Source organism: Sparus aurata, chromosome 10, assembly GCF_900880675.1.
Source record: "Sparus aurata chromosome 10, fSpaAur1.1, whole genome shotgun sequence".
Taxonomy (NCBI): domain Eukaryota; kingdom Metazoa; phylum Chordata; class Actinopteri; order Spariformes; family Sparidae; genus Sparus; species Sparus aurata.
Window position 1 is genome coordinate 12,005,114 of NC_044196.1, and position 25,487 is coordinate 12,030,600.

Here is a 25,487-nt window from a genome sequence, read left to right on the forward strand (position 1 = left end):
AGATACACAAGTCACGGGCCAGATCACACATGATTCAAACACACTGAAATCCTAAAAAAAATGGTTTTATTTGGCAATTTGTCAAAAAAAATCTTGATTTTTAACCTTTCTGTCTAAAAGTCAGTCAAAAAAAAGTGCAATGTTGTTTTCAGGAGAGTTTAAATCACTGATAAATAAATAAATAACAAAGTATGCACAAGAAAAAGGAATTCAAATGTCCTAAACACACAAACCTGGTATGGGCATTCATGGTAACACAGCAGGCAGCCTTTAACATCTAACATTCAGACACCACAACTATACTGATGTCTACAAACACACACACAACACAATGAACACATCACAAAAGTCCAAATGAACATGAAGTTGTTGTTCTATAAAACAAAACAGAGCAACAAAATTATAATGAAGTCACATATGCCCGGCACACGCTCTTACAGCTGCTGTGTGATGGAGCGGAGAACACTTTAACATCAGCTGATACAGAATCTCTTTACATGTAATTAAAACTCACATTTGCATTAAACTGCAGATGCAATTCTAAAAGTGACATCAAAACTGAGAAAATGTATTTAATCGGTGATGTGTGGGATCTGCAGCTGGCTTCAGATGTAACACTTCTGCTTCTGTGCGTTCAGTCACTGGGAAAAACACAACAAACAACCTGCATGGAGATGATTTTTTCTTTACACGCTGTCCTCTTTCATATCTTGACTGAACATGTTCAAGAAGAAAGAAAATGTCCGACACTCAGTTTAAAGCCTGACTGTAAACAAAGACCGAGGCGTTAGATTCTGGTGCAACACAAGGAAGTAAGTTTGAATTTATCCAGGTTGCAAATTCGTCACTGCCTGCAGTAGACGAGGAGAACAAAGATATTCAAATGAGTTCACCTCTGATGCAAATTTAGGAAAATAGTGTCCACACCTGACCAGTGCACATGCAAAGCAATGTGGAAATTGAAATCCAACTAGGTCGAAGTTTGAGGTGAAGAAATACGGTGTTAAAGGTCTCCAGACGTCACATGGTCAAAACATTTTTAAGCCAAAGGGTCAAAGTTCATCTTCAGCTCGAATCAACAGGATTTTCCCTCCCTCCTCCCTGCAGTGTGCCCACATGTGGCTGGAAGGGGTCGCTGGTTGGAATCCTTACACTAACTGGTGAGATCCAAGCTTGTAGTGTTCTCTCCACTAACATCTGTCAACATCTGCTGCCTTCGAGCAAGGCACCTGTCACAGGTTGCTTGTTGATCTGGATGGACAGTTAAAAAAGAAAACGATGAATCAGTCAACTGTCTCACAAGAAGCAAATTGTATGTTTTGTTTCCAGCACTCAAACATTAAGAAAATACAAAAAAAGCCTCTCACGTACTTCTTGTTTTTGACGCTTGTGTCTCCAATATACATATATGGCTCCAACAACCAGCAGGATCATTAAAAAGACGCTGACACAAACACCTGTGATCAGTCTGTTTCTCATGGATAGACCTCCACCTGGATACCAATCAAACAAGAGATGATCAACACAACAAAAACAAAAAGGTGACAATTAATCAACTGGATGGGAAAAGGCTGACGATGGTGGATGGGTTAAATGGGCTTTATATTTCTTATTTATGCACTCAGAATCCCTGATTTCATTGCATTTTATATAGTTTATTTCTCTATGATCCACTAGCTGTGCCTCTTTATTTCCTCCATTGTAACTCAGCTTTAATTAAAGTTGAATATTTCAAAATGTTTTTAGGATTTGGAAAACAAATAAGACCTAAAGTCTAGAAAAGTCGCAGGACACAGGCTGTCATGATGTCAGAGGACGATCACCGTGGACCAAATAATTCACATTGACAAAAAAAAGAAGGTCAAATCCACCTTAACTTTGATCAGTATTCGTCTTTTTCTGTTGTATGGAAACCACATTACTGTCATCCACTATGCTAAAGCAAGAACACAAAGAAAAAGAAAGATATTTTTAAAGGTCTACTGTTTACATAAGATTAATGTTTAATTTTTTAAATGGAAGATTAACAATATGCTTTTATACTGTAGATGTAAATGTTCCATTGAGGGCTCATTAAACGGTTACATGCTCCCACGCCACATGTCCATTTTCTCAAAGTGGAAAACAAATGTATTATTGATAACAGGGCAACCTGCGTCACTCTGTCTCATCGGTGCAGACTCATAAACGAATACAATCTCCAGTTACCCTGGTTATGTTTGCTTTCTCACAGAGTTTCTTGAGTGGAACACTTTCGGCGGTGGAAAATGTTGCGTTTGAGTAAACAGGCTGTTATCCACTAGATGAGATAAAAAAGAAACAGTTTCAGCTGAACTGATCATGTTCTCACCGTTGACATCTGTTTCCTCTGTAGGACCAGGAGTCTGCAGCGGCGTCTCTGTTGTTACAGACTTTGGCGCTAAAAAAAAACAGATAACTCAGTATTTAAAGCAGACAGCAGCAGCTTCCTGTGGGGGGAAACAGCAGCGTATGTTGTTGACAAAATTAGCCACCAAGTTTTAAAGTTATTCGAGGCACTCATCTTGTATACATATTATTTTTTTTACATCATATAGACATGAGAAAATGGTGATAAAATTACACAGATTTTAACTAAAACAATGAAAAAAAGGTGCAATTTGTAAGAATTGTCAACTAACTGCTGCTACTGCAGAAGCTGTTAGCGCAGTTAGCTGTGCAGTTAGCAGTCCAGGCTGAGGGTTCAGAGCACCAAGATAGTGTTAGCACAAGAGCTTCCGTATCCAGCTGGGCTAGCTGGTTAGCATGCATCTCTGCAAACCCATTAAAACATACAAAAGTGATATTTCTACAAATTCTGTTGTGAATTTTAGTTATTTTTTGGAATGTTTTCAAATAAAATTCTTACATATTGCACCTTTAATTTGGATATCTGGATTAGCGACGTTAGCATCGGCATCTGTCACAAGTATAATGCAATTTATCTTGAACAGAAACAAGATTTTAACACTCACCAACATAAAGGTGAATGATTGAAGACTTAAAATGGCTCTTTAACTTTGGGATGAAACATTGATATCTTCCTTCATCTTCAAACGTCACGTTGGTGATCTTGAGCGATATGTTGCCTCGTGTCAGGCCATCTGCGAACAGCTCCGTCCTCTTGACGTACTCTGCGATCTTCATGTCCAGGTCCTCTCGGGCGTCCCGATACAGATGGACATACTCGACCCGGCGCAGGCGATCATTGGGGTCAGGCTTAAGGTCGGGCTTGGACCACTCCACCGTCAGACCAGTCACGTCAAGCTGAGGCTCCACGTGACACGGCAGGATGATGTCATCACCCAGGGCAGCAACGATTGGCTCAGGTGACCCAATCACCTTAAAATTCCCTGAGAAATGGAGGAAAACTTTAATACTAACAATTTAAGTTTTACATAAAGCCAATAAAGTCTCAGTTTGTCATCAAACTATGAAATATGAAATATCAGACTGTGAACATACGTCATTATAGACAGTGTCGTTAGCGACGTCGTCTCGTTGAACGTTCACCAAAACTTATAACTTAAACATTGTAGAGCTGCTCTTGTTTATTAGTTTACTTACAGAGCTGACTGTCACTATGAGCAGTTTTTTTGACCTTATCTGAGCCCAGTTGGCTCCATGTTGGTGTTGGTGACGTGTGTTGAGTGAGACAATGTTGTTCACTGAGCGCTTTAACACAAAATGACATGATGTTTTACCTTTAATCTACAACCAACTGTGACTTTTAGTTTTTCTGAAATAAGGGGAATACTAAATGTGAGGGACACTGAAAGGCCGTGACTTCAGCTCTCTTTATAGAACACATGACCTGAAAAGACTGTAAGAGCAGCTGCGTACTGGTAATGGAAATAGGCTTTAGGCCAAACCACTGACAGGTGCTACCATAATGGGGTTGTGGGTCTCTACCGGTTCAAACCGGTCTTTGACTTTAATCTGCAGCTCAGCTAAAGAAGGAAGTTATTTTGAATTAAACAAAACAGCGGAAGAAGAACAGACATGAAAACGTGTCTGTCTAATCTCACACAGCATTTAGAACAAGCTGCTGCATACAGACCAAACAATGAACTGATTAATGAAGAAAATGAACTGATAATGATTCTTAACATCAGTCAGCGCTCCACACTAACTTTTTCATTAAGAAGCACCCAATAATAAATTTTAGTTAATGTCGTAACCCCTTATTTAAGTTATTGTAAAACAGCAATAAAAGGTGTTTTTCTTCACATCAATCACAGCTCATACAACAAGAAACTGTGATGACCTCGACTGTTTAAACAAAATCAAGACTGAACCAACAGAACATGTTTTAGAGGATAATATTTGTTCTAAGTCACCTGTCTACACAGTCTGTGTACACAGACATTACATCAACCTGACCTCCCCCTCTGTGCTCTTTGTTCTGTAGTTTATCATGTATGTTGAAGCTGATGAAGGGAGCTATTGTCTTTGTGGCTTTCAAATTAGTAACTGATCTGATGATAGTGAGACAAAGACTTTTTGTTTAAGTGCAGCACCAGACGACAGAGCAGCTTCAGCTGAGAAAGTACCTCCATTAAATGTTTTAGAGAAGAAATTCAAACTCAATATTTACAGTATTCATGAGATTATTCACTCAGAAATATCTACTTTCTCCATAACTGAATAAAACAAGCTGTTCTCAGAGGAAGATAAGTTCCCCAGAACACTGCTTGAAGCTGGAGAGGTGGCAGGGTCCGCCACATACAGACAAAGTAAAACAGTATGAAGTTGAGTTTGTTTGTTTATTCTGTTTGTTCAGTCATGAAAACAAAAATCAGTCACTGCAGATCTTAAAATATCTTCTCCAAAACTACACAGTGTCTCTTTCATGAAAATATAAGAATTAGTGGAGAACATCCAGTCTGTGTGAGGCTGCAGGTTATGGTAACAGAAAATAAGAGAATAAAAAGAGTTTACCTTGAGCAGGTGTGCAGGAGAAAATCAGCAGATGGACGATGAGAGTTACAGAATACAGAGAAAAGCTGTGATTGAGCTCCAGGTCCATTGAAACGAGTTGGTTTAACAAACACAGACAGACTGAAGACAAAGCTGCTGCTGCTCCAGAGGTTTAGTGTCGACTCATCACAGGAACTGGATAATCAGGATTTCCCAAAAGCTGTGGAAGACATGTTGAGACACGAATCAGACTCCATCACCAGACTCCCTTTGAAAAACACTAAATTATGAGACTCATCACATTACCAGACACTTTATAATCACCCTGAAACCCTGTCTACAAAATATTATTACCTATTTAGGCTTCCTTGTTAATCCGGCGAACATACATGAATATATTTATTTTTTTGTTGCATCTTAAGCTGCTGTAGCAAGTGACAAGTTTCCCTGTTGTGGGATAAATTAAACCCATTTATACCATGGTCTGGGGGCATACTCGTTTCTGATTGGCTGCACTGTCGGCAGTGGCGTAAGTGTCGGTGGTGCGACCGATGCAGATGCACCGGGGCCCAGACGCCGTCAGGGGCCCATGAAGGAAGAAAGAAAAGAAAAAAAAAAACAGCTGTCCAGAATTGCCCCAAGCCCTGTTTTTGTGAATGAAATAGCTGGGGGTAAGGTAACGCTGAGTGGCCTTCAAGCCTGTCAGTCATGATGAGTCGCGTCTCGTCACCTCTCTGCTGTGTCTGCAGCTGAACAACGTGATGTGTCTCTCTCCCGGGCCAGGAGAGTTATTATAGCGTAAAATACCAAATAATAGTCGGGGCGTTTATTTGTTTCAGTAACTGAACAGACCAGGCGGTAATTTGTGGCAGGCGTTTAATTCCTTCCTCTCAAAAATCCGGGATGAAAATGTCACAAACTTCTCCAGCTTCTCTGTGAATTCTCTGGCATCCTTCTGCAAGTGAAGCTGTTGCGGCGGAGGAAACGATTCAGCCGACCAGCACTCGCAGATTATTCCTCATCTGTGCTGTCACTCACGGTGACGTACATTTGTTTCTCTGCTGATAACTCATCCCCGCATGTTTATCTCAGGATCCTCGCTAGCCTTCCTCCTCCCTCTTCTTCCTTGATTTAAAAAATAAATTAATAAATTAGACCCGACATTTATTTGGAACCGGCGGTTACCAAGGCAAGGCGCAGCAAATAGATAGATAGATAGATAGATAGATAGATGGATGGATGGATGGATGGATGGATGGATGGATAGATAGATAGATAGATAGATAGATAGATAGATAGATAGATAGATAGATAGATAGATAGATAGATAGATAGATAGATAGATAGATAGGGAAAAAAAAGAGTATTTGCACGGGAGCCAATCACCATAAAGTTACGCTGCTTCTCGCCGGGCATTACCCCTTACCTAACCTGATCTAATATTAGTTATAGCTGGGGTTTTTACAGAGCTTATAACTAGAACCCTGCTTTTATGCTGCTTTCTTCGTATTCTTTAAGTAGTAATTCTGGTTATGCTTCAAGTGAAGTGTAGTCATATAATGAGCTCATCATGTGTGTTTGGGAATTTCGTTTTCAATCACACACAAAGACCCCCTTCCCCTAAAACAATCCCCTGATAGAGAACTCAAACCACATCGTCAGTGACGTTATCTTCATGTGTGTGTGTGTGTGTGTGTGTGTGTGTATATATGTATATATATATAGATATATATATATACACACACTTCTAAAAATGTTTTATATACATTGATTCACGTATTTCGTATCACTCCGCGCTCTAGAATCTTTGCTCCGCAAGTAGTCCCGGTCACTTATCACCGCAGCATCTTCGGTTGCTAAGCGACGTATGCTGATCTGTAGTCTACTTCATATCTGAAAAAACTACTCCTAGTCCACTAGTATGGATGAGTTTCCCATTAACTTTAATATTCTTGGAAAATACGGTGATTTCAACTCTTGGTAAAAGGCTGAGTTGTCGTCACCGGTCAAGAAAAGAAAAAGAGAGGAAAGCAGCGAAGAGGGAGAAGCGAAAAGGCGTCGGTTTGGCGAACTATATTTCTCTGCTGAAAAACACTGTGAACGGTAACAAATGAATTGTAAAAAGACACACTGTGTCAAGTTTTCTTTCGTGTTGGCAAGTAGCAGTGTAATAAGCGGGATAATGTAAAGAACGGCGGTCACTATCTGGAAAATAAGTCCCGACCTTATTTTCCGATAGTGACCGCCGTTCTTTACATTATCCCTCACACATACAAAACAAAGACAAGAACATGATGAGAGGGCAATTATAAGAATCTAACATCACATTTTCTTTCCTTGATCTGTCTTTAAATGTATCGATCTCCATGACAACAAGTCAATAAAGCCAAGTTTGCAGTCTTAAGCCAAATAACGCCTCTGTTGCCATGGTTGCATGTAACCGTTAAAACAGCTGTTAGAAGCACAGCTGAAGATAAAAACAGAAACAAAATGAAGCCAAGCTAACTGTGGACATTTGGATCACATCTTTTTCTGCCTCATCAAACTAAATATACAAACAAGCTAAATTTATCACCGTCTTACTTTGTCTATATGTGGCGGACCCTGCCACCTCTCTATATTCAAACAGTGTTCTGGGACCTTATCTTACTCTGAGAACAGTTTCTTTATTCACTGATGGAAAACAAATACACATTTCTGAGTTTGCTACTGTTTCCCCATTAATATTACAAATATGCGAGTTTGAATTTCTGATATACAAAACTACACAGTGCCACTTTAAGAAAAGAGACATTTACGTATGTTAATTATGCAGCTTCATTCCATAAACATTATAATGCTGATTTTACCTTCAACAGGCGTCCAGGAGAAGAAAAACCAACAGGGGGACAGGCAGGATGAGACCAAATGAGTCGAAGTGAATCACACAGGGAAATGTGAAGCTCACCAAAACTGACTCTAAAACTGATACCCAACGCTTAGTGAGAACCCGCCTACAGATGCATCATTCAAACTCAGGAGGCGATCTTACAAGCCATTTCACTTTCTCTGTGTAATACTGTGTCAATATAACAATGAAACCACTCATGTAGCTACATGTTCATCAGGGGAGAATGTGGACTTGTTATAAAAGAGAGACTTCTTTATCGAGCATGTCTGAAAGGTGCTTCTGTAAATCAAGTCAAAAGGCGGAAGTATAGAGACAATCTGTAGAAACATGTTCACTAGTCACAAACAGAGCCAGCTGTTGTTAACATCTGGGAAAACCCGACAAACACTCTTACAGTACAGACACTGTGTACATTTTAGTCTTCCTGTAGATTAATGTGCCCCGGATGATCTCGTGTGATTTCGGAAAGTACGCGGTATTTAAATGTCAGAGTTCTGACGTTACGATGATGTGACCATCGGACTAACTGGGAATATTCATGTATTTATTTGTTTATTTATTTGGTGGATGAAAAGCTTTAGCTCGGTTCTTACATCATAATGGAACGAAAAGCGCAAGTGACACTAAAAGCTTGGCAGAAACTACAGGGACTTCCAAACAGTGTTTCGTCTCATGGCAATATAAAGTAGGTAATATACATAGGCTACGTCTGACAGCAGCAGACACGTGGGAGAGTTTTTAAAAGAAATCAAGGCTCACCTGTTGGTTCATGATTGGAGGAGACGGAGTTATTGTTGTTCTTGATGCGTTATGGAGGACGAATATACTTTACAGAGAATATAAAACATCCACACGGAGGATCCATTGTGAGAACACAACTCTAATCCGCTCGCGTTACAGACAGAATACCTTTAAAACTGTGTAAAAACAGAAGAGCAACTGTAATAAATCATCCAGAACATCGTGGTTAAAGTCTCATTAGTATTAGATCGAAAACTCCTTTCTTCAACAGAGTGACTTCCGTGAGTGTCGCATCTTCACTGTGCGCGAGAGAGAGACCTCCCATCAACATTTACTTTAAATCAGATTTTAATTGACAGTGAAATTGGAGATAATCAATCACCAGAGAGATGGACGGTTTAGTAAGGGTTTCGTTAATAGTACATTTTTACCAGGGAGATGCTTGGATGCGGGAACTGCACCAATTAAAACGAGGCTGTAACATATGCCGAATTTACAAGAAGGTGAAAGAATGTGTCAGAAACAATGCTTACTATAATTTATAAGGTTTCTCTAAACTCGAAGACACAACAAATTGAGCGCTTTTCTGAGGGAGTCTGGTGAATTCCCCTCCCTGTCCATCTCCTCGTTGGTGTTGACTGTAGTTGATGTGCAGCTGTGATTGATGTGTTAACATGATACATTGAATTTATGTTTAAAAGATAAAGGAGTGAACCTAAATACAAATTAATTTGAGCTGTGACTTTAGTCTCCATCTCTTTATTCCCCTCCATCTGTCAAACTGAAAGCACCATCAAACCAGGAGTCTGTGTAACTTCGTTAAACATAAAATGACTTTAAATGAGTTTAAACTCGGGATGAACTTTCTTGTTGTGCTCATTTCACAACCAAATAAATACTCCAAACATAAACGCCACTGAATGTTATCTGCAATGTGTCATCATTACTGTTAGTCACCTTCACACATGATGTAGCACGAGTCACACTTTCATGTCGATGGTCTCACATAGGGGCTGAGTATCAGTGTAAAATGTGTGTGTGTGTGTGTGTGTGTGTGTGTGTGGGAGACCTCCTCTCAACTTCCGTCCACTTTAGATGACATTTTAAATGACAGCTGACAGTGAAATTGGAGATAATAAAGCACCAGAGAGATGGACGGTTTAATGAAGGATTTCGTAAATAGTACATTTGTACCAGGGAGATACTTGGATGCGGGAACTGCGCCCCCTAAAACGAGGCTATCACTGCCGATTTTACAAGAAGGTTTAAATATTCAATAATTTCTGAGAAACAGCGCTTAATAAAGTTCACCAAGTTTCTTGTAACTCGACGACACGCAAAATCGAGCGATTTTTTAAGGGGGTCTGGTGAATTTCTCTCCCTCTTCATCTCCTTTCTGTTCTTGACTGTAGCTTTGAGCTATGTTTGAGTTGCAGTTTGGGGCAGCTGTGGCTCAGGGGTAGAGCCAGGGTCTTGTTATCTGAAGGTTGCTGGTTCGATTCCCCTAATCTGCATGTTGAGGTGTCATTGGGCAAGATGCTGTGCCTGATGTGTTGGTCGGGCACCTTGCGTTGCAGCCACCGCCATCAGTATGAATTTGGACAAAAACATCTGGTAAATGCCCCTAAAATGAGGCTGTAACATACATTAAATTTACAAAGTCTGAAATATTTAAGAATTTGTCAGAAACAGCACTTAATAGAGTTTATAAAGTTTATCTTAACTCGTCGACACACAAATTCGAGCAATTTTATAAGGGAGTGTGGTGAATTCCCATCCTTCTTCATCTCTTTGCTGGTGTTGTTTGTTGGTATGAACTTTATTATTGTGCTCATTTCCCTACCAAATAAATACTTCAACATAAAAGTCCCTGAATATTATCTGTAATATGTCATCACTGTTGGTCACGTTTGCATGTGACGGAGCATGAATGTCACACAGTAGCTTGGTTTCACCCATACAGGGCAAAGGTTTACTGGGCACTAATAAACTGTGTTATGGCCCGAGTATCATGGATATTGTTAGTCATGTCTTTGATGGAGTGATAAGTCAATACGTGACCATGTTTAATTTTTGTGGTGTGTGTAACATCGGCTGTGCTCCACATGACAAACAGAACCTGATGACTCATTCGGAAATGATGTAATAATTGTGACATTAAGTAATGTCATGCTGCCAAGTTTCACTGTCATTCTGCTAAAACAATCACAACACACTTCTGTTTGAGCACATGGTGACACGCTTACACATTAACCACCTCTGTATCCAGACAGTCTGAGGCATAATTGATATGATGTGATGATGGTGAGACAAAAGAACCTTTAGAACCTTTAATCAATGATTAACTAAAACACGATTAGCTCGGCTACATTGTGTTCCTGTTTTCTTCATCTCCTGTGCTACCACCAGATGTTGGAACGGTTAACTGCACTGTGCTTTGATGTTGCCATAGTCAGCTTAACGACTGCAAACTAACCATCCTTCATTAACTTGTTGTCATGGAGATTGATCAAGTTAAAGATTAATCAAAGAAAAAAGTGATGATACAAAACATACATAACATATTGGAGCATCATCCTCAATCCGATCTGAATGACTAGCCTACATTGTTCGGTTACTGACAAATGCAGCTAACTGGCTGTCAGAGGTGAAATGAGTTTTGGCCATGTTGTTATTAGGGGTGTAACGATACATCAAAGTGAAAATATTGATGCATGTCGCTGCCATCGTAAAGATACGACTTTATTTAGAAATCCCAGTGGCTCTTCTGCGTCACTGTTTTGGTCCAAGTCCTTTCTAAGCAGTGTTTGTTAGCGCCCAGAAGAAAATGGAAAGCAGCCAAGAGAAAGAAGACGAAGATGTACATAAATGAGGACTATACAGATGCCGTCCGTCAGAAAAGAAAAGACCTAATGCCTAAGTTGAAAGCTGCTTGAGACAGCGGGGACATCGCTTTTCTCCGTCATGACAAGCTGATTATACATCCCCGCAGCAGCACCCCAAGACATTACTTAAGTGTGGAAATATTTTGGATTCCTGAGAAATCGGAGTTGATATAAATGTAACCGATTGTGTTAAATGGGTATTTGATATGATCTCATATCGTTCCTCTGTATCAAATCGAAATCATATCGTGGCAGTTGCGGAAACACAGGTGGACCATTCCTGAAGTTGTAGACATTTTCTTTAAATAGATGTCGGAAGAATCTCTGTACGATCTTTCCTGACATCACTGGAATGTTAACACCCTTATAGTAAAGCCTAGTTATTTCCACCGGAACAATGTATTCACTGCCTCGAGTTTCCTCTTATGCTAAAAACACAACCTGCTCATGTAACTGACTGACTGTCTACATGTGTTGACTCATCTTCATGCTTCTTGCCTAATGCATTTGCAGTTGGGTAGAATTATGGAGAGGTGTTTTCAGGACCAGAGCTGTCTGATACTCTCTGTATGAAAATAATACATTCATGATTAGACGAAGATCTGAAATGCGATAAAGCGCCTTTCGTGTCTTTCATTAGAACTTTGTGACGTTTGTGAGATGTTAGTTTCTAAAGAGGATATCTCCATCATCGAACCATGACCGCACAACACAAAAGGTGTCAGCAGGGTGTGCCAGTGTCTACGTAGCCTTGATTGTGTTTTTATCAGTCAACAAATAAACAGTATAATAATTATTTTTATTTATAGTAGAGCGACTGATGTCTCTTTGTGTACCAACGTCATGGAAGGATGTTCGTTGCTTCTGGTGTCACGCAAACCATCCCCACCCCAAAGTATTTTTAACTTTGTCTAAAGAAAAAACATACAAGAAGTTATCTTATTTCAAGAAAATACATCTAACTACTGTCTTAATAAGATATGCCATCTTACATCGAGCTCATTTGAACCAGTAACAACAACGTCTTGCATAGTGACCCAACAGAGGATTTAAGAGAGAGACCACTTGTACAACTTCTCAACCCAAGAATCGTATGAAACGACAATAATTAAAGCTTGTCGATGTTGCATTGAGTTTGAATAAAAAGATAAATTAGACTCAATTACTTGTTTTTATCATGCGGTTTGAAGAAACTGTCTTATTTTAATCTTGTTAATGTTAGATAAAGTTTGACATTCTTAAAGTCAGTTCAATAAAAAGACTAAAATTGAATTTTAAGTAGCTTAAATAAGTGTTTGTAATGAGCACAATTTGCTTAAATTTTGGCTTTTCTGTCCAGTTTTGAGGCCCATAAAGAGGATTTGGCTTCTTTCTAGACGGGCTATTTATAGTGCAGAGAGGAGTTCCCCCTGTCTGTCAGGTGTAAAGATTAAAGTCCTTTTTTAGACCACAGAGTTTCTTGTTTACTATAATTAGTATCAGGTGTTATCTACTTCCTCATTCATGAAGGATTCATTTCATACCTTCATGGTATTTTCCCACAGAACTGAGACGACGCTCTCATCATCAGTTTTTGTTAATCTCTGCAGAAACATGTGAGGACAGCCCGGAGGACAGGTAGGACCAGTTTCTGTAAGTCTACACTAAGTTACGTTAGCGTCTTTTGGCTTCATATTTAGTGTACAAACAATAAAAACTGTGGGATCAAACTTCCCATCTTACTTTCAGCAGAACATACAGAAAAAAACACGCCTGTAAATGTTGAAGTTTTTTTTGACAAGATGTCGGAAAAATATCTGTGCGATCTTTCCTGGCATCAACCCAGAAATATTTACATCCTTGTTCATTTTCTCTGGAATATTTTCCATCTTCCCCATTTCTCATCTGACACTCAGGAGACTTCCTTGAGTTTCCTCATGTGACTTTTTTTTTATTTAAATCGGGTGGAGAGTAACACCGAGGTGACCAGAAGAGCCAGAGTTAAAGATAAAAACAGTTTAATTTAATTTGTCAAATGCTTAAATGAATACAGTGGAAATGGTGCCAAAAATACAAAAATCCAGATTAAAAAGTCTGTCATTCTTGCAGTCCCATGTAGCAGAAAAGATGTTAAAACAACCTGGTACACACTTCTGCTTCTTTTCCCCTCCATTTCCTCTCAGTCTTCTGCACCAGTCTCCTCATCTTTTAACTTCTCTGCCAGGTGCTCGGTCCCTCCTGTCGGCCCACACCATTGGTCCTTTTATGCCGATCACTGAAGCCCAGCTGGTGGTTGCCAGTGCCTCTAACATACTGAAGCAAATCTCCAGGTGCAGGTCATCAACCAATCAGGTGAAGTGAGGGGGAAGTGCAGACAAACCAGTCAATAATAAAACCAAGCAATAAAAATGTCCTCATGCAGAATGAATAAAAAAAAAACACAGCATGCAACAGTGTACAATGCAGAAAACAGCCACTTCTGAACCTTTGACACTGGCATCAACTCAGAAATATTTACATCCCTGTAGCAGAGCCTGTTTATTTTTCCATCGTCCCCATTTTTCCCATCTGACACTCAGCAGACTGCCTTGAGTTTTCACTTGTGCTAAAAACACAACGTGGTCATGTGACTGGCTGATTGTCCACATGTGTCAACTTCCAAAATCTATGGAGTAAAGTTTTCAGGATCAGATCAAGTTGAAGATTATGTCTGTGATCCAACAACTCCATCACATCAAAACAGGAACCTGATATCACAGAAATTCAGATTTGTTAATATAAATGCTAACAATGGTCGACAACGTCACTGAAAAGCAGTGAACTAACAAATCTCTATACCCGGAGGTGTGAAACAACCCTGCATCAAGGCATTCAGAACAAATTTAACATGGAAAGTTTGACTATGTACATGAATCCTAAAGGTTAAATGTTACTATTTTAAGAACAGATTTAAATATCTAACCAAAATCATGATTTCCTCCTACATTAACCAAAGTGAATCCTACAGATTAATTGTCATGACTGTTTCAGAAACTAAAAACATCTTTTTGTAACTTTCTCAAAAGTGCTTTCGCTGCATAAACATAACCACAAAATGTATTTTCGGAACCTCTGTCAGTGGGTCTGTTGCTGAAAACACCCACCATCCGCACTACTTCCTCATTTATAGATGTGATGTTTGTTTCAGTCTAGAGAAGGTGGTGCAGTCACAACATTATATTCATGAAAGTCACAAAAACAAGTCAAAGTTTTTGACTGTATGTGAAACTCCTGTCAGTGTGGTGACAGCTGCACAGACTGCTGTCATACTGTGTTGTGTGGCAATATTTTGATCAAAAATATTGAGATATTTGATTTTGAACAGTTATGAAGAGTGTTAGATGAGATTTAAAATGTGCTGTGTAACAATATTAAAATATCATTTTAAGGCTGGATCACCCAGCTCTTGTTACATAACAGTTAATTAATATGTTGATGGTGAAAACTGAAGGTCTGGTATTTACTAAATCTCTCCTGACCAGCAGGGAGTTGGCTTAAGTAAATTACAAAGCTCTGAAACCTATTGCAGTATTATTTCAAGGCCTAATTTCGGACCCAGAATGTAAGAGGTGATGCAGCCAGAGTCTTTATATGTGTTCACATCGGAGCAGCTGTGGATGTAAGTTGGTCAGATGATGAATCCTGTTGATTCTAGTTAGAACGAGGAGGTATATTAGATTAACAACTAAGAAAGCTCCAAGAGGAATCCATCTGATAAACATTTCAACTGTGCTCCGATCGACTGATGTCACTTCCTTCTTCTGCCCTCCTGCTGTGTGTTCAGCATCTGCATGAAGACAGAAAACCAGTGTTAGTGTCTGATATCAGGAGCATCAACTCATCAGAGTCAAACCAACACATCAAGAACATTTACACCAACTCAGCAAACCTAGAAACAAGACAATAAGTGACTAAATAAACAGGAAACAACAAGTAAACATCCGCCTGACAACCAGCTGCTGGTCACACAACAGAAGTTACACCACATGACCACATGGTGGCACTGTAGCAATGTATTGACTTACAGTATCTCACAAAAGTGAGTACACCTCTCACATTACTGCAAATATTTTATCATCTTTTCGTGGGACAACACTGAAGAAATGACACTTTGATACAAAGTAGTCAGTGTACAGCTTGTATAACAGTGTACATTTACTGTCCTCTCAAAATAACTCAACACACAGCCATTAATGTCTGAACTGCTGCCAACAAAAGTGAGTACAGCCCTAAGTGAAAATGTCTAAATTGTCATTTGTCTGCTTGTCTTCAGCAAACTGTTTGCGGGCTTTCTTGTGCATCACTCATCATTCAGGGTGCAATCTTCTTCTAGCCGAGGTCATCTTTATGTGGAGCAACAATCCTCAGAGAGTTCTTTGCAGTGAGGTGCCATGTTGAACTTCCAGTGACCAGTATGAGAGAGTGTGAGAATGATAAAACAACTGCTCCCCATTCACACCTGAGAGCTTGTAACACTAAAAAGTCACATGACAGGTGACGGACGGTCTTCAAAATCAGATTTGGCACCCGTTTCCCATGATGCATTATTGCTGTATTAGTAACCATGGTGACCTACCTTCAGTTGACGCTGGTGTGATGACGTTGTGTTTCTCATGTCCTCTGTTTTCTCCACGAGAGGTCACATTCAAGACAAAATGTTCTGTGGGTGTAAATCAGGAGGCTGTTAGATTCTGATGTCTGACCCGTGTGGCAGTAACATGTTTCCATCCTGCACTGCAGCAGAGTTCAGCTCACCTGTGGTCTGCAGCAGCCATCTCCTTATGCTCTTGTTATAATTAGTGACCAGATCACACCAGTAGTCTCCAGAGTCTTCAGTCCTGAGTCTGGACACATGAAGTCTGATCCGTCCATCTCTGAGGGCGTCTTTGTCACACTGGACTCGTCCTGCAAACTGTGGATCCTGAGACTCTGGGACATCCACGCTGTTAACCATTTCATACAAAAGCTTCAGAGAGTTTGACCACAGAAAACAACGCATGTTGGTGAGAGACATGTCAGTTTTGTTGGTACTGTCCCATCTGATGGTGATGTCATCGTCCTCCTCTGCCTGATAGAAGGTTGGTGTCTTCTTCACAGCAGACATCCCTGCAGACAAGAGAGAGGACAAAGAGAGATATCATGTGGACTAACATCAAACTTAATTTTGTGACCAAAATGTAAATTGTTTCACAAGCAATGACCTCCTGCAACACCTGAGGGTTTGACTAATACCTGGAACAATGTGTTATATGTATGTAGTTTTTTAGGTATCTGTTCATCAGGTGTTAATTGACGCTATGCAGCAAATCAGAATTAAGAATTCACCCAGACCATGATATGAATGTTTTTAACATTAAATCAGCCACCAGTACGGCAACAATTAATCAGTGAAGGAATATTAATGGTCAACTTCTTTGATAGTTTTAAAATATATTCAAAATATCTATTTCTTTTAGAATAATTAAATCAAGTAGCAGGACTACTGACCACAGACAGAGGAGGTCAGAACGACGAGCAGAACCATCAAGATCATCTTCTTCCTGTCAGAGAGGAAACAGTTTTATTACAGGAACAAGATTTGACTTCATCAGACATCACAGGTTTTATAATAGACTAGTTTGATCTCTTAAACTTCACAGTGTGTGATGAAACACTGGATGAAACACAAACTAAATCACACAGTATGTTTTTGGCTACTTACGTGTTTTAATGCGAGTGAGCTGTCCCATGTTGTGTCAGCTGAAGTATTTCATGGAGAGAGCTGGAGGGAGGAACTGCTTCTCCACACAGCAACAAGGCTCTAAAGTGAGAAGGAGGGAGAGGCATGTGTTGGTGGATCAGTTCAATTTCAGTTAAGTGGAAGTGAAAGTGAAGTTGAATCAGCTGTACTGGCTATAAACTCAGAAATATCAATATTTCCCATAAATGAATAAACAAGCTAATAAACAAGTAAAACAGTATGAAATGGATGTGATCCAAGCTCGGCCTCATTACGTCTCTGTTCAGTCAGCCAGTCTGAGCGAGGCAGCAGGTTATGGTAACAGAAAATATGAGAATAAAAATCATCTACTAAGTTTTAGTTGAGTTTACCTTCAGCAGGCGTGCAGGAGAAAATCAGCAACAGGACTGGAGACAGAGCGGATGAAATCAGCTGAGCTGCTCCGGCTTCATGTGTTCATGTGTCCTGGAGAAACACACAGGGAAATGTGAAAGTCAACAGTAATTGACTTTTTATAATAAAATCATTGCCAACACCCACTTAGAAATCTTGCCTACATATGCACCATTCAGATCAGGAGGGCCCTTTTCGGAAGAAATATTTTGCCAACATAATAATGAAACCATTTATGCACATGTTCAACAGGGGAGAAGTTGGACTTGTTATAAATGAGAGACATCTTTATCGAGCATTTCTGAAAGGTGCGTCTGTAAATCAAACCAAGAGGAAATTAATAAAAGTGATTTTCTAAGGGAGTCTGGGCACTTGCTGTTGTTGACCTATAATACAGTGCCTTGCAAAAGTATTCACCCCCTTGAACTTTTCCACATTCTGTCACGTTTTAACTACAAATGTAAATGTGTTTTATTGGGATTTGATGTGATAGACCAACACAAGGTGGTGCATATAGTTGTGAAGTGGAGGGAAATCGATGCATGGTTTAAATGTTCTTTTACTAATAAAAAACAGAAAAGTGTGGCGTGCAAAAGTGTTCACCCTTCTGAGTCAATACTTTGTAGAACCACCTTTTACTGCAATGACAGCTGCAAGTCTTTCGAGGTAAGTCTCTACCAGCGATGCACATATAGAGACTGAACTATTTGCCCATTCTTCCTTGCAAAATAGCTCAAGCTTAGTCTGATTGGATGGAGAGTGTCTGTGAACAGTAATTTTCAAGCCTTGCCAGAGATTCTCACTTGGATTTAGGTCTGGACTTTGACTGGGCCGTTCGAACACATGAATATGCTTTGATCCAAACCATAACATTGTAGCTCTGGCTGTATGTTTAGGCTTGTTGACCTCCTGGAAGGTGAAACTCTGCCCCAGTCTCAAGTCTTTTGCAGACTCTAACAGGTTTTCTTCCAAGATTGTCCTGTATTTGGCTCTATCCATCTTCCCATCAACTCATGGCTCTCTTCTTGCCACTCTTCCATAAAGGCCTGATTTGTGGAGTGCATGACTAATAGTTGTCCTGTGGACAGATTCTCCCACCTGAGCTGTGGATCTCTGCAGCTCCTCCAGAGTTACCATGGGCCTCTTGGCTGCTTCTCTGATCGATGCTCTCCTTGCCCGGCCTGCCAGTTTAGGTGGACAGCCATGTCTTGGTAGGTTTGCAGTTGTACCATACTCTTTCCATTTTCAGGTGATGGATTAAACAGTGCTCTGTGAGATGTTCAAAGCTTGGCATATTCTTTCATATCCTAATCATGCTTTAAACTTCTCCACACCTTTATCCCTGACCTGTCTGGTGTGTCACTTGGGCTTCATGATGCTGTTTGTTCACTAATGTTCTCTAGCAAACCTCTGAACAGCTGTAGTTACATTGAGATTCGATTACACACAGGTGGACTCCATTTACTAATTAGGTGACTTCTGAAGGCATTATGGCGTGATATTTCTGCAAATTCTGTTGAGAATTTTAATTATTTTTTGGATGTTTTCAACTAAAATTCTTACATATTGCACCTTTAATTTGGATACCTAGATTAGCGATGTTAGCATCAGCATCTGTCACAAGTATAATGCAATTTATCTCAACCATAAACAAGATTTTAACACTCACCAACAGAAAGGTGAATGATTGAAGACTTAAAAAGGCTCTTTAACTTAGGGATGAAACATTTATATCTTCCTTCATCTTCAAACGTCACGTTGGTGATCTTGAGCGATATGTTGCCTCGTGTCAGGCCGTCTGCGAACAGCTCCGTCCTCTTAACGTACTCTGCGATCTTCATGTCCAGGTCCTCTCGGGCGTCCCGATACAGATGGACGTACTCGACCCGGCGCAGGCGATCATTGGGGTCAGGCTTCAGGTCGGGCTTGGACCACTCCACCGTCAGACCAGTCACGTCAACCTGAGGCTCCACGTGACACAGCAGGATGATGTCATCACCCAGGGCAGCAACGATTGGCTGAGGTGACCCGATCACCCTAAAATTTCCTGAGAAATGGAGGAACACTTTAATACTAACAATTGAAGTCTCTAACAACATAAAGTCTCAGTTTGTCATCAAACTAATGAAATTTCAGACTGTGAACATACGTCATTGTAAAGACGACACAGCAGACAGAACGCTCACCAAAACATGTAACTTAAACATTGTAGAGCTGCTTCTGTATATTAGTTCACTTACAGAGCTGACTGACACTATGAGCAGATTTATTGTGATTTTCATCTTTTTTATGACCTTTTCTGAGCCCAGTTGGCTCCATGTTGGTGTTGGTGACGTGTGTTGAGCGAGACGATGTCGTTCACTGAGCACTTTAACACAAAACGACATGATGTTGTACCTTTAATCTACAACCAACTGTGACCATTAGTTTTTCTGAAATAAGGGGAATATGAAATATGAGGGACACTGAAAGGCCTGGTCAGACTTCAGCTCTCTATATGGAACCCATGATCTGAAAAGACTGTTAGAGCAGCTGCACTGGCAATCTAAAATGGCTTTAGGCCAAACCACAGGCAGGTGGTACCATAATGGGTTGCGGGTCTCAACCGGTTCAAACCGGTCTTGGACTTTAATCTGCAGCTCAGCTAAGGAAGGAAGCTGTTTTTTATCAAAACAGCGGAAGAAGTACAGACATGGAAACTTGTCTGTCTAATCTCACACAGCATTTAGAACAAGCTGCTGCATACAGACCAAACGCTGAACTGATTAATGAAGACAATGAACTGATAATGATTCTTATCTTCAGTTGTTGCTCCAAACTAACTTTTTCATTAAGAAGCACCCAATAACACCTTTTAATTAATGTCTTAACCCCTTATTCAAGTTACTGTAAAACAGCATAATAAAAGGTGTTTTTCTTCATTTAAATCACAGCTCATACAACAAGAAACTGCGATAACCTTGACAAATCAGCCTTAAATATTACTGTGCTACTGTACAAACCAGTAATTGATATAAAAGTTTAGAAGTAAATAAACAGTACACATAATATTTGTTCAAAGACTGATGTATACACAAACTGTGGCTGTTTATTAAAAAGTATTAGTATCTATGGCTCTCTTTGTTGTGTGGCTCTTCATGTATTAAAGCTGCTATAAGGGAACTATTCTCCTTTCAAGCACACCTGCAGGATGTCGGATAATTTTTCTGTTTGTGGTTTTGGATGGTTGATATGATGTGATGATGGTGAGACAAAAGACTCTTTAGAGTCCGGACGACAGAGCAGCTTCCGAGTATTTAAGTGTATATGACAACCTGTTGACAGGAAAATCAATGAGTAACTAAAATACAGTTAGCTTACATTTAGGCTACATTGTGTTCCTGTTTTCATCATCTCCTGTGCTACCATCCGAGATGTTTGAATGGGAACTGCACTGCACTTTGCTGTTGCCATAGTTGACTTAACGACTGCAAACTAATGTTCAACCACGCTTCATTAACTTGTAGTCATGGAGATTGATCAAGTTAAAAGAACAAATGTGATATTAGATTCTTTTAATTTTCGTCTTATGTTCTTGGCTTTGTATGTGTAGTTTTTACGTTTACTTCTTCTGAAATCTTGGAGAAATACTTAGATTTGATTTTATTTGCATTGCCTCTTAAGCACATACACAGTGGAAAACTCAGGACTTATATATTATATATCCAATATCTAATATCTATATTTGACCAATATCTACAATGTCCATGAGAATATTTGCTCAGCAATATGTATTTTTTCCACAACTGAATAAACAAGCTGTTCACAGAGGAAAATAAGGTCAGCAGGAAGGCTTGAGGAGCAGTCCACCATCACTCTCCTGCCTGTTAGGTCGCACTCAGCGATCAACACTTTTAGTCTGCCATGATGGCGGCGCACAGGAGATGCTACTGCTAACATGAGTTTGTCCCAAAGTTGTCTTTTCAGTAAACTCTGCGTACACGAACAATGTTCTCAATGCTCATGTTCATGTGTAGAGACCCTGGTGATACTACGAGCAAAGTTTCATGTTGTGTCGAGCCTCCTTAGTGTTCTAAAAATAGCGATTTTGATGCTATCGAAGGTTTGACTCATATTCAATCACAAATAAAGCCTTGGTTGCTTTTTGGCGAGAGTTTCACTTTAAGAAGCACCCAATAATACATTATAATTAATTTCTTAACACCTTATTTTAAGCAATAGAAAAACAAGGATAAAAGGTGTTTTTCTTCACATCAATCACAGCTCATAAAACAAGAACCTGTGATGACCTCAGCTGTTTAAACAAAATCAAGTCTGAATCAACAGAACATGTTTTCAGAGGATAATGTTTGTTCTTAGTCACCTGTATGTCTGTGTACACAGACATTACGTCAATCCAACCTGCTCCTCTGTGTCTATGGCGCTCTTTGTTCTGTAGCTTATCATGTATGTTGAAGCTGATTAAGGGAGCTATTGTCTTTGTGGCTTTAAGATGAGTAACTGGTCTGATGATGGGGAAACAAAGACATTTTGTTCAAGTGCAGTACCAGACGACAGAGCAGCTTCCTTCCTCTGAGACAGCTGAGTATGTTAGGATATATAAAGACCAGCTGACAGGAAATTTGACGAGTAACTAAAATAACTATAGACACAGTTGTTCCTCTCGCTGATGGTCAAAAACAGAAGGAACAATAATAAATTCAGACTGTTTAATAACCAGTTAAAAGGCTTTGTAAGACATTTGCTGCTTTCAGCTGAGAGAGTACCTCTGTTAAAAGGAATTCAAACTCAGGACTTCAATATCTACAATATTCATGAGAATATTCGCTCAGAAATATATGTATTTTTTCCATAACTGAATTTTAAAAAAGCTGTTCTCAGAGGAAGATAAGCTCCCCAGAACACTGCTTGAAGCTGGAGAGGTGGCAGGGTCCGCCACATTTGAACAAAGTAAAACAATATGAAGTTGAGTTTGTTTGTTTATTCAGTCATGAAAACTAAAATCAGTCATTGAAGAGCTTATATAAGAATATAAGAATTAGTGGACAACATCCAGTCAGACCAAGGCTATGAGAATATGAGAATAAAAATAATCTACTCAGTTTAAGTTGAGTTTACCTTCAGCAGGTGTGCAGGAGAAAATCAGCAGAAGAACGACGAGAGTTACAGAAGACAGAGAAACGCTGTGATCGAGCTCCAGGTCCATTGAAACGAGTCGGTTTTACACAAATACACAAAGAAGACTGAAGAAAATGCAGCTGCTACAGAGGATCAGTCTCTGCTCATCATGGAAGCTCCGCCTTCCAAACACCAGACTCCCTTTAAAAAACGCTAAATTTCTAGACTTATCGCGGTGGGGGACACTTTATAAACCTCTTTAAACCCCCTCTTCGACATATTCTTACCTTTTTACGCCTACTTGTTACTTCGGTAAACGTTATACATGAAAATATTAGTTGCTTTCTTGGCATAGGCCTACTTGCTGTCCTAATTCTCGTAACGCGCTTCAAGTCTGGTCATGTTTGAAATGAGATCATGTGCATCTCGAATTACTCGGCTTTCCCGGTGACACTATAAAGCTTGTAGTATATAATGGCTACTCACCCACAACTCTGACTCAGACTGGGTTAATACAGTATCAATTATGGCGGAGAAACCCCCCCCCCACGTAATTTAGTATCATGGTCAATAAAAGGTGTGACTTGGTATTTACCAGACTGTCCAGTATGAGCGAAAGTGAACCGAGTAACGCGTCGTTAGATACAGTAACTATCATTATCAGTCTATGTTCGCGGAAATAATAATGAAAGTTAAACAAGACTCACCTATGTCGTTGCTGTGTGAACAGTCCATGACTGGAAAGATATGTTCATGTTTTTCCCAGCCGCTGGCTGGGTTATGGAGGGCGAATATTTACAGAGAATATAAAATATCCACACGGAGGATCTATAGTGGGAACACAACTCTACTCCGCTCGCGTTACAGACAGAATACCTTTAAAACTGTGTGAAAACTGAAGAGGGACTGTAATAAATTCAGACCATCGTGTCACATTATTATTAGATCTAAAACTCCGTTCTTGCACTGAGACTTCCGTGTCTTCACCGTGTGTGAGAGAGAGACCTCCCATCAACATCCGTCCACTTTGAGTTTTTTAATTTTTTGATTGACAGCTGACAGTGAAATTGAAGATTATTACTAATCATCAGAGAGATGGAAGGTTTAATGAAGGATTTCGTAAATAGTATATTTAGAGAGATACTTGGGTGCGGGAACTGCACCAGTTAAAACGCGGCTGTAACATATGCCGAATTTACAAGAAGGTTGAAATATTTAATAATCTGTCAGAAACAGCACTTAATAGAGTTTATAACGTTTCTCTGAAGTCATCAAAGCACAAAAATTAGCCATTTTTTAAGGGAATCTGGTGAATTTCTCTGCCTCTTCATTTCCTTGCTGGTGTTATTTGATATTATGGACTTTCTTGTTGTGCTCATTTCCCTGCCAAATGAATACCCCAACAGAAAAGTCCCTGAAAATTATCTGTGTTATTATGTGTCATTACTGTTGGTCACAGCGTGAGTCTCACACAGCAGCTTGGTTTCACTGAAACAGGGCAAATGTTTACTGAGCACTAATAAACTGTGTCATGGCCCGAGTGTCATCGATATTGTTAGTCATGTCTTTGATAAAGTGATGAGTCAACACGTGACAATGTTTAATTCTTGAAATGTCACTTTAACATCAACTGATCCTTTAACTTCCCTCATTTCATGTTTACACCAGCGTATTATAACCAAACCGACAGCTGGATACATTAAGTGTGGTAAGCCAACATCATGATGTGCTCCACTTGTGATACTCAGAGTCACGTGACCAACTGAACCTGATTACTCAGTTGGAAATAATGATGAACTGATTGTGACATTAAGCAATGTCATGCTGCTAAGTTTCACATTTCACTGTCTTTTTGCCAAAAACAATCAGAACACACTGTTTGAGAACATGGTGACACGCTTACTCATTATCCACCACAGACGATCTTAACTTAAAGCGAAACTCTCGCCAAAAAACAACCGAGGCTTTATTTGCGATTGAATATGAGTCCTTTGTGTAAATGCATAAATACGACGAAAGAGGCACTTTACCACAGTTTTGTTTTCGGACAAGCTCATTTTCAATGGGGTGCAGGGGCAGGAGAGTGATGGTGGACATCCTGCCTGTCAGGTCGCACTCGGGGATCGACTCTTTTTGTCTGCCATGATGGTGGCACGCGGGAGATCCAGCTCCTACGATGAGTCGTTCAAAAACCTTCTTTTTAGTAAAACTCTGTGTACACAAACAATGTGCTCAATGCTCGCGTTCATGTGTAGAGACCCTGGTGAAACTACGAGCAAAGTTTCATGTTGTGTCGAACCTTCTTAGTGTTTTAAAAACAGTGCCTCCTCCACCATCCAGATGCACTTGGGCTCGTTGCAGCAGGTAGTTGACAGCATCATCGACTCCTAACTGGGGCTGATAAGCAAATTGCAAAGGGTCCAGAAACGTCCTCACCTGTGGCCTCAGCTGGGCTAAGACCAGCCTCTCCAGGACCTTCATCACATGAGATGTGAGAGCGACTGGTCTGTGGTCTGCTGGGCCGGATGGCCTCGACTTCTTGGGGAATGGAACCGATTTTAAGGGAGTCTCTCTCTTCATCTCCTCGCTGGTGTTGACTGTAGTTGATGTGGCAGCTGTGATTGATGTGTTAACATGATACATAGAATTTATGTTTAAAAGATAAAGGAGTGAACCTAAACACAAATTAATTGGAGCTGTGACTTTAGTCTCCACCTCTTTATTCCCCCCCATCTGCACCATCAAACCCAGGAGTCTGTATAACTTCATTAAACATAAAATGACT

At 39.9% G+C, this 25,487-nt stretch overlaps 1 protein-coding gene across 7 annotated transcripts; it reads right to left on the reverse strand.

The window, feature by feature from the left end:
* Nucleotides 1–194: 194 nt before the first annotated feature.
* LOC115590614 (myelin-oligodendrocyte glycoprotein-like) lies at nt 195–23,684 on the reverse strand. 7 transcript variants are annotated; one of them, XM_030432048.1, is made up of 7 exons: nt 19,254–19,373; nt 17,563–17,656; nt 17,174–17,272; nt 16,960–17,012; nt 16,228–16,578; nt 16,049–16,132; nt 13,430–15,259 (listed from the first exon to the last, which is right to left on the reverse strand). In XM_030432048.1, the coding sequence occupies exons 4-7, from the start codon at nt 17,003–17,005 to the stop codon at nt 15,060–15,062; spliced, it is 681 nt and encodes a 226-aa protein (XP_030287908.1). In that variant the 5' UTR covers nt 17,006–17,012; nt 17,174–17,272; nt 17,563–17,656; nt 19,254–19,373; the 3' UTR covers nt 13,430–15,059. The 7 variants fall into 7 exon arrangements, with proteins under 7 accessions (XP_030287904.1, XP_030287905.1, XP_030287909.1 ...); XM_030432044.1 differs by lacking the exons at nt 13,430–15,259; nt 16,049–16,132; nt 16,228–16,578; ... (2 more) ...; nt 17,563–17,656; nt 19,254–19,373 and adding exons at nt 195–1,251; nt 1,372–1,493; nt 2,351–2,419; ... (1 more) ...; nt 4,960–5,158; nt 7,788–7,914; XM_030432045.1 differs by lacking the exons at nt 13,430–15,259; nt 16,049–16,132; nt 16,228–16,578; ... (2 more) ...; nt 17,563–17,656; nt 19,254–19,373 and adding exons at nt 195–1,251; nt 1,372–1,493; nt 2,351–2,419; ... (1 more) ...; nt 4,960–5,158; nt 5,293–5,535.
* Nucleotides 23,685–25,487: the final 1,803 nt, after the last annotated feature.

Excerpts from the sequence above, each read along its gene's own strand:
- LOC115590614 (XM_030432047.1), bottom strand. The coding sequence starts at position 22,790 with ATGGACCTGGAGCTCGATCACAGCGTTTCTCTGTCTTCTGTAACTCTC. Across the intron at positions 3,372-22,702 it reads CTCCTGCACACCTGCTGAAG|GGAATTTTAAGGTGATTGGG; the intron begins GTAAACTCAACT and ends TCCATTTCTCAG. Across the intron at positions 2,420-2,993 it reads AATCATTCACCTTTATGTTG|CGCCAAAGTCTGTAACAACA; the intron begins GTGAGTGTTAAA and ends GTTTTTTTTTAG.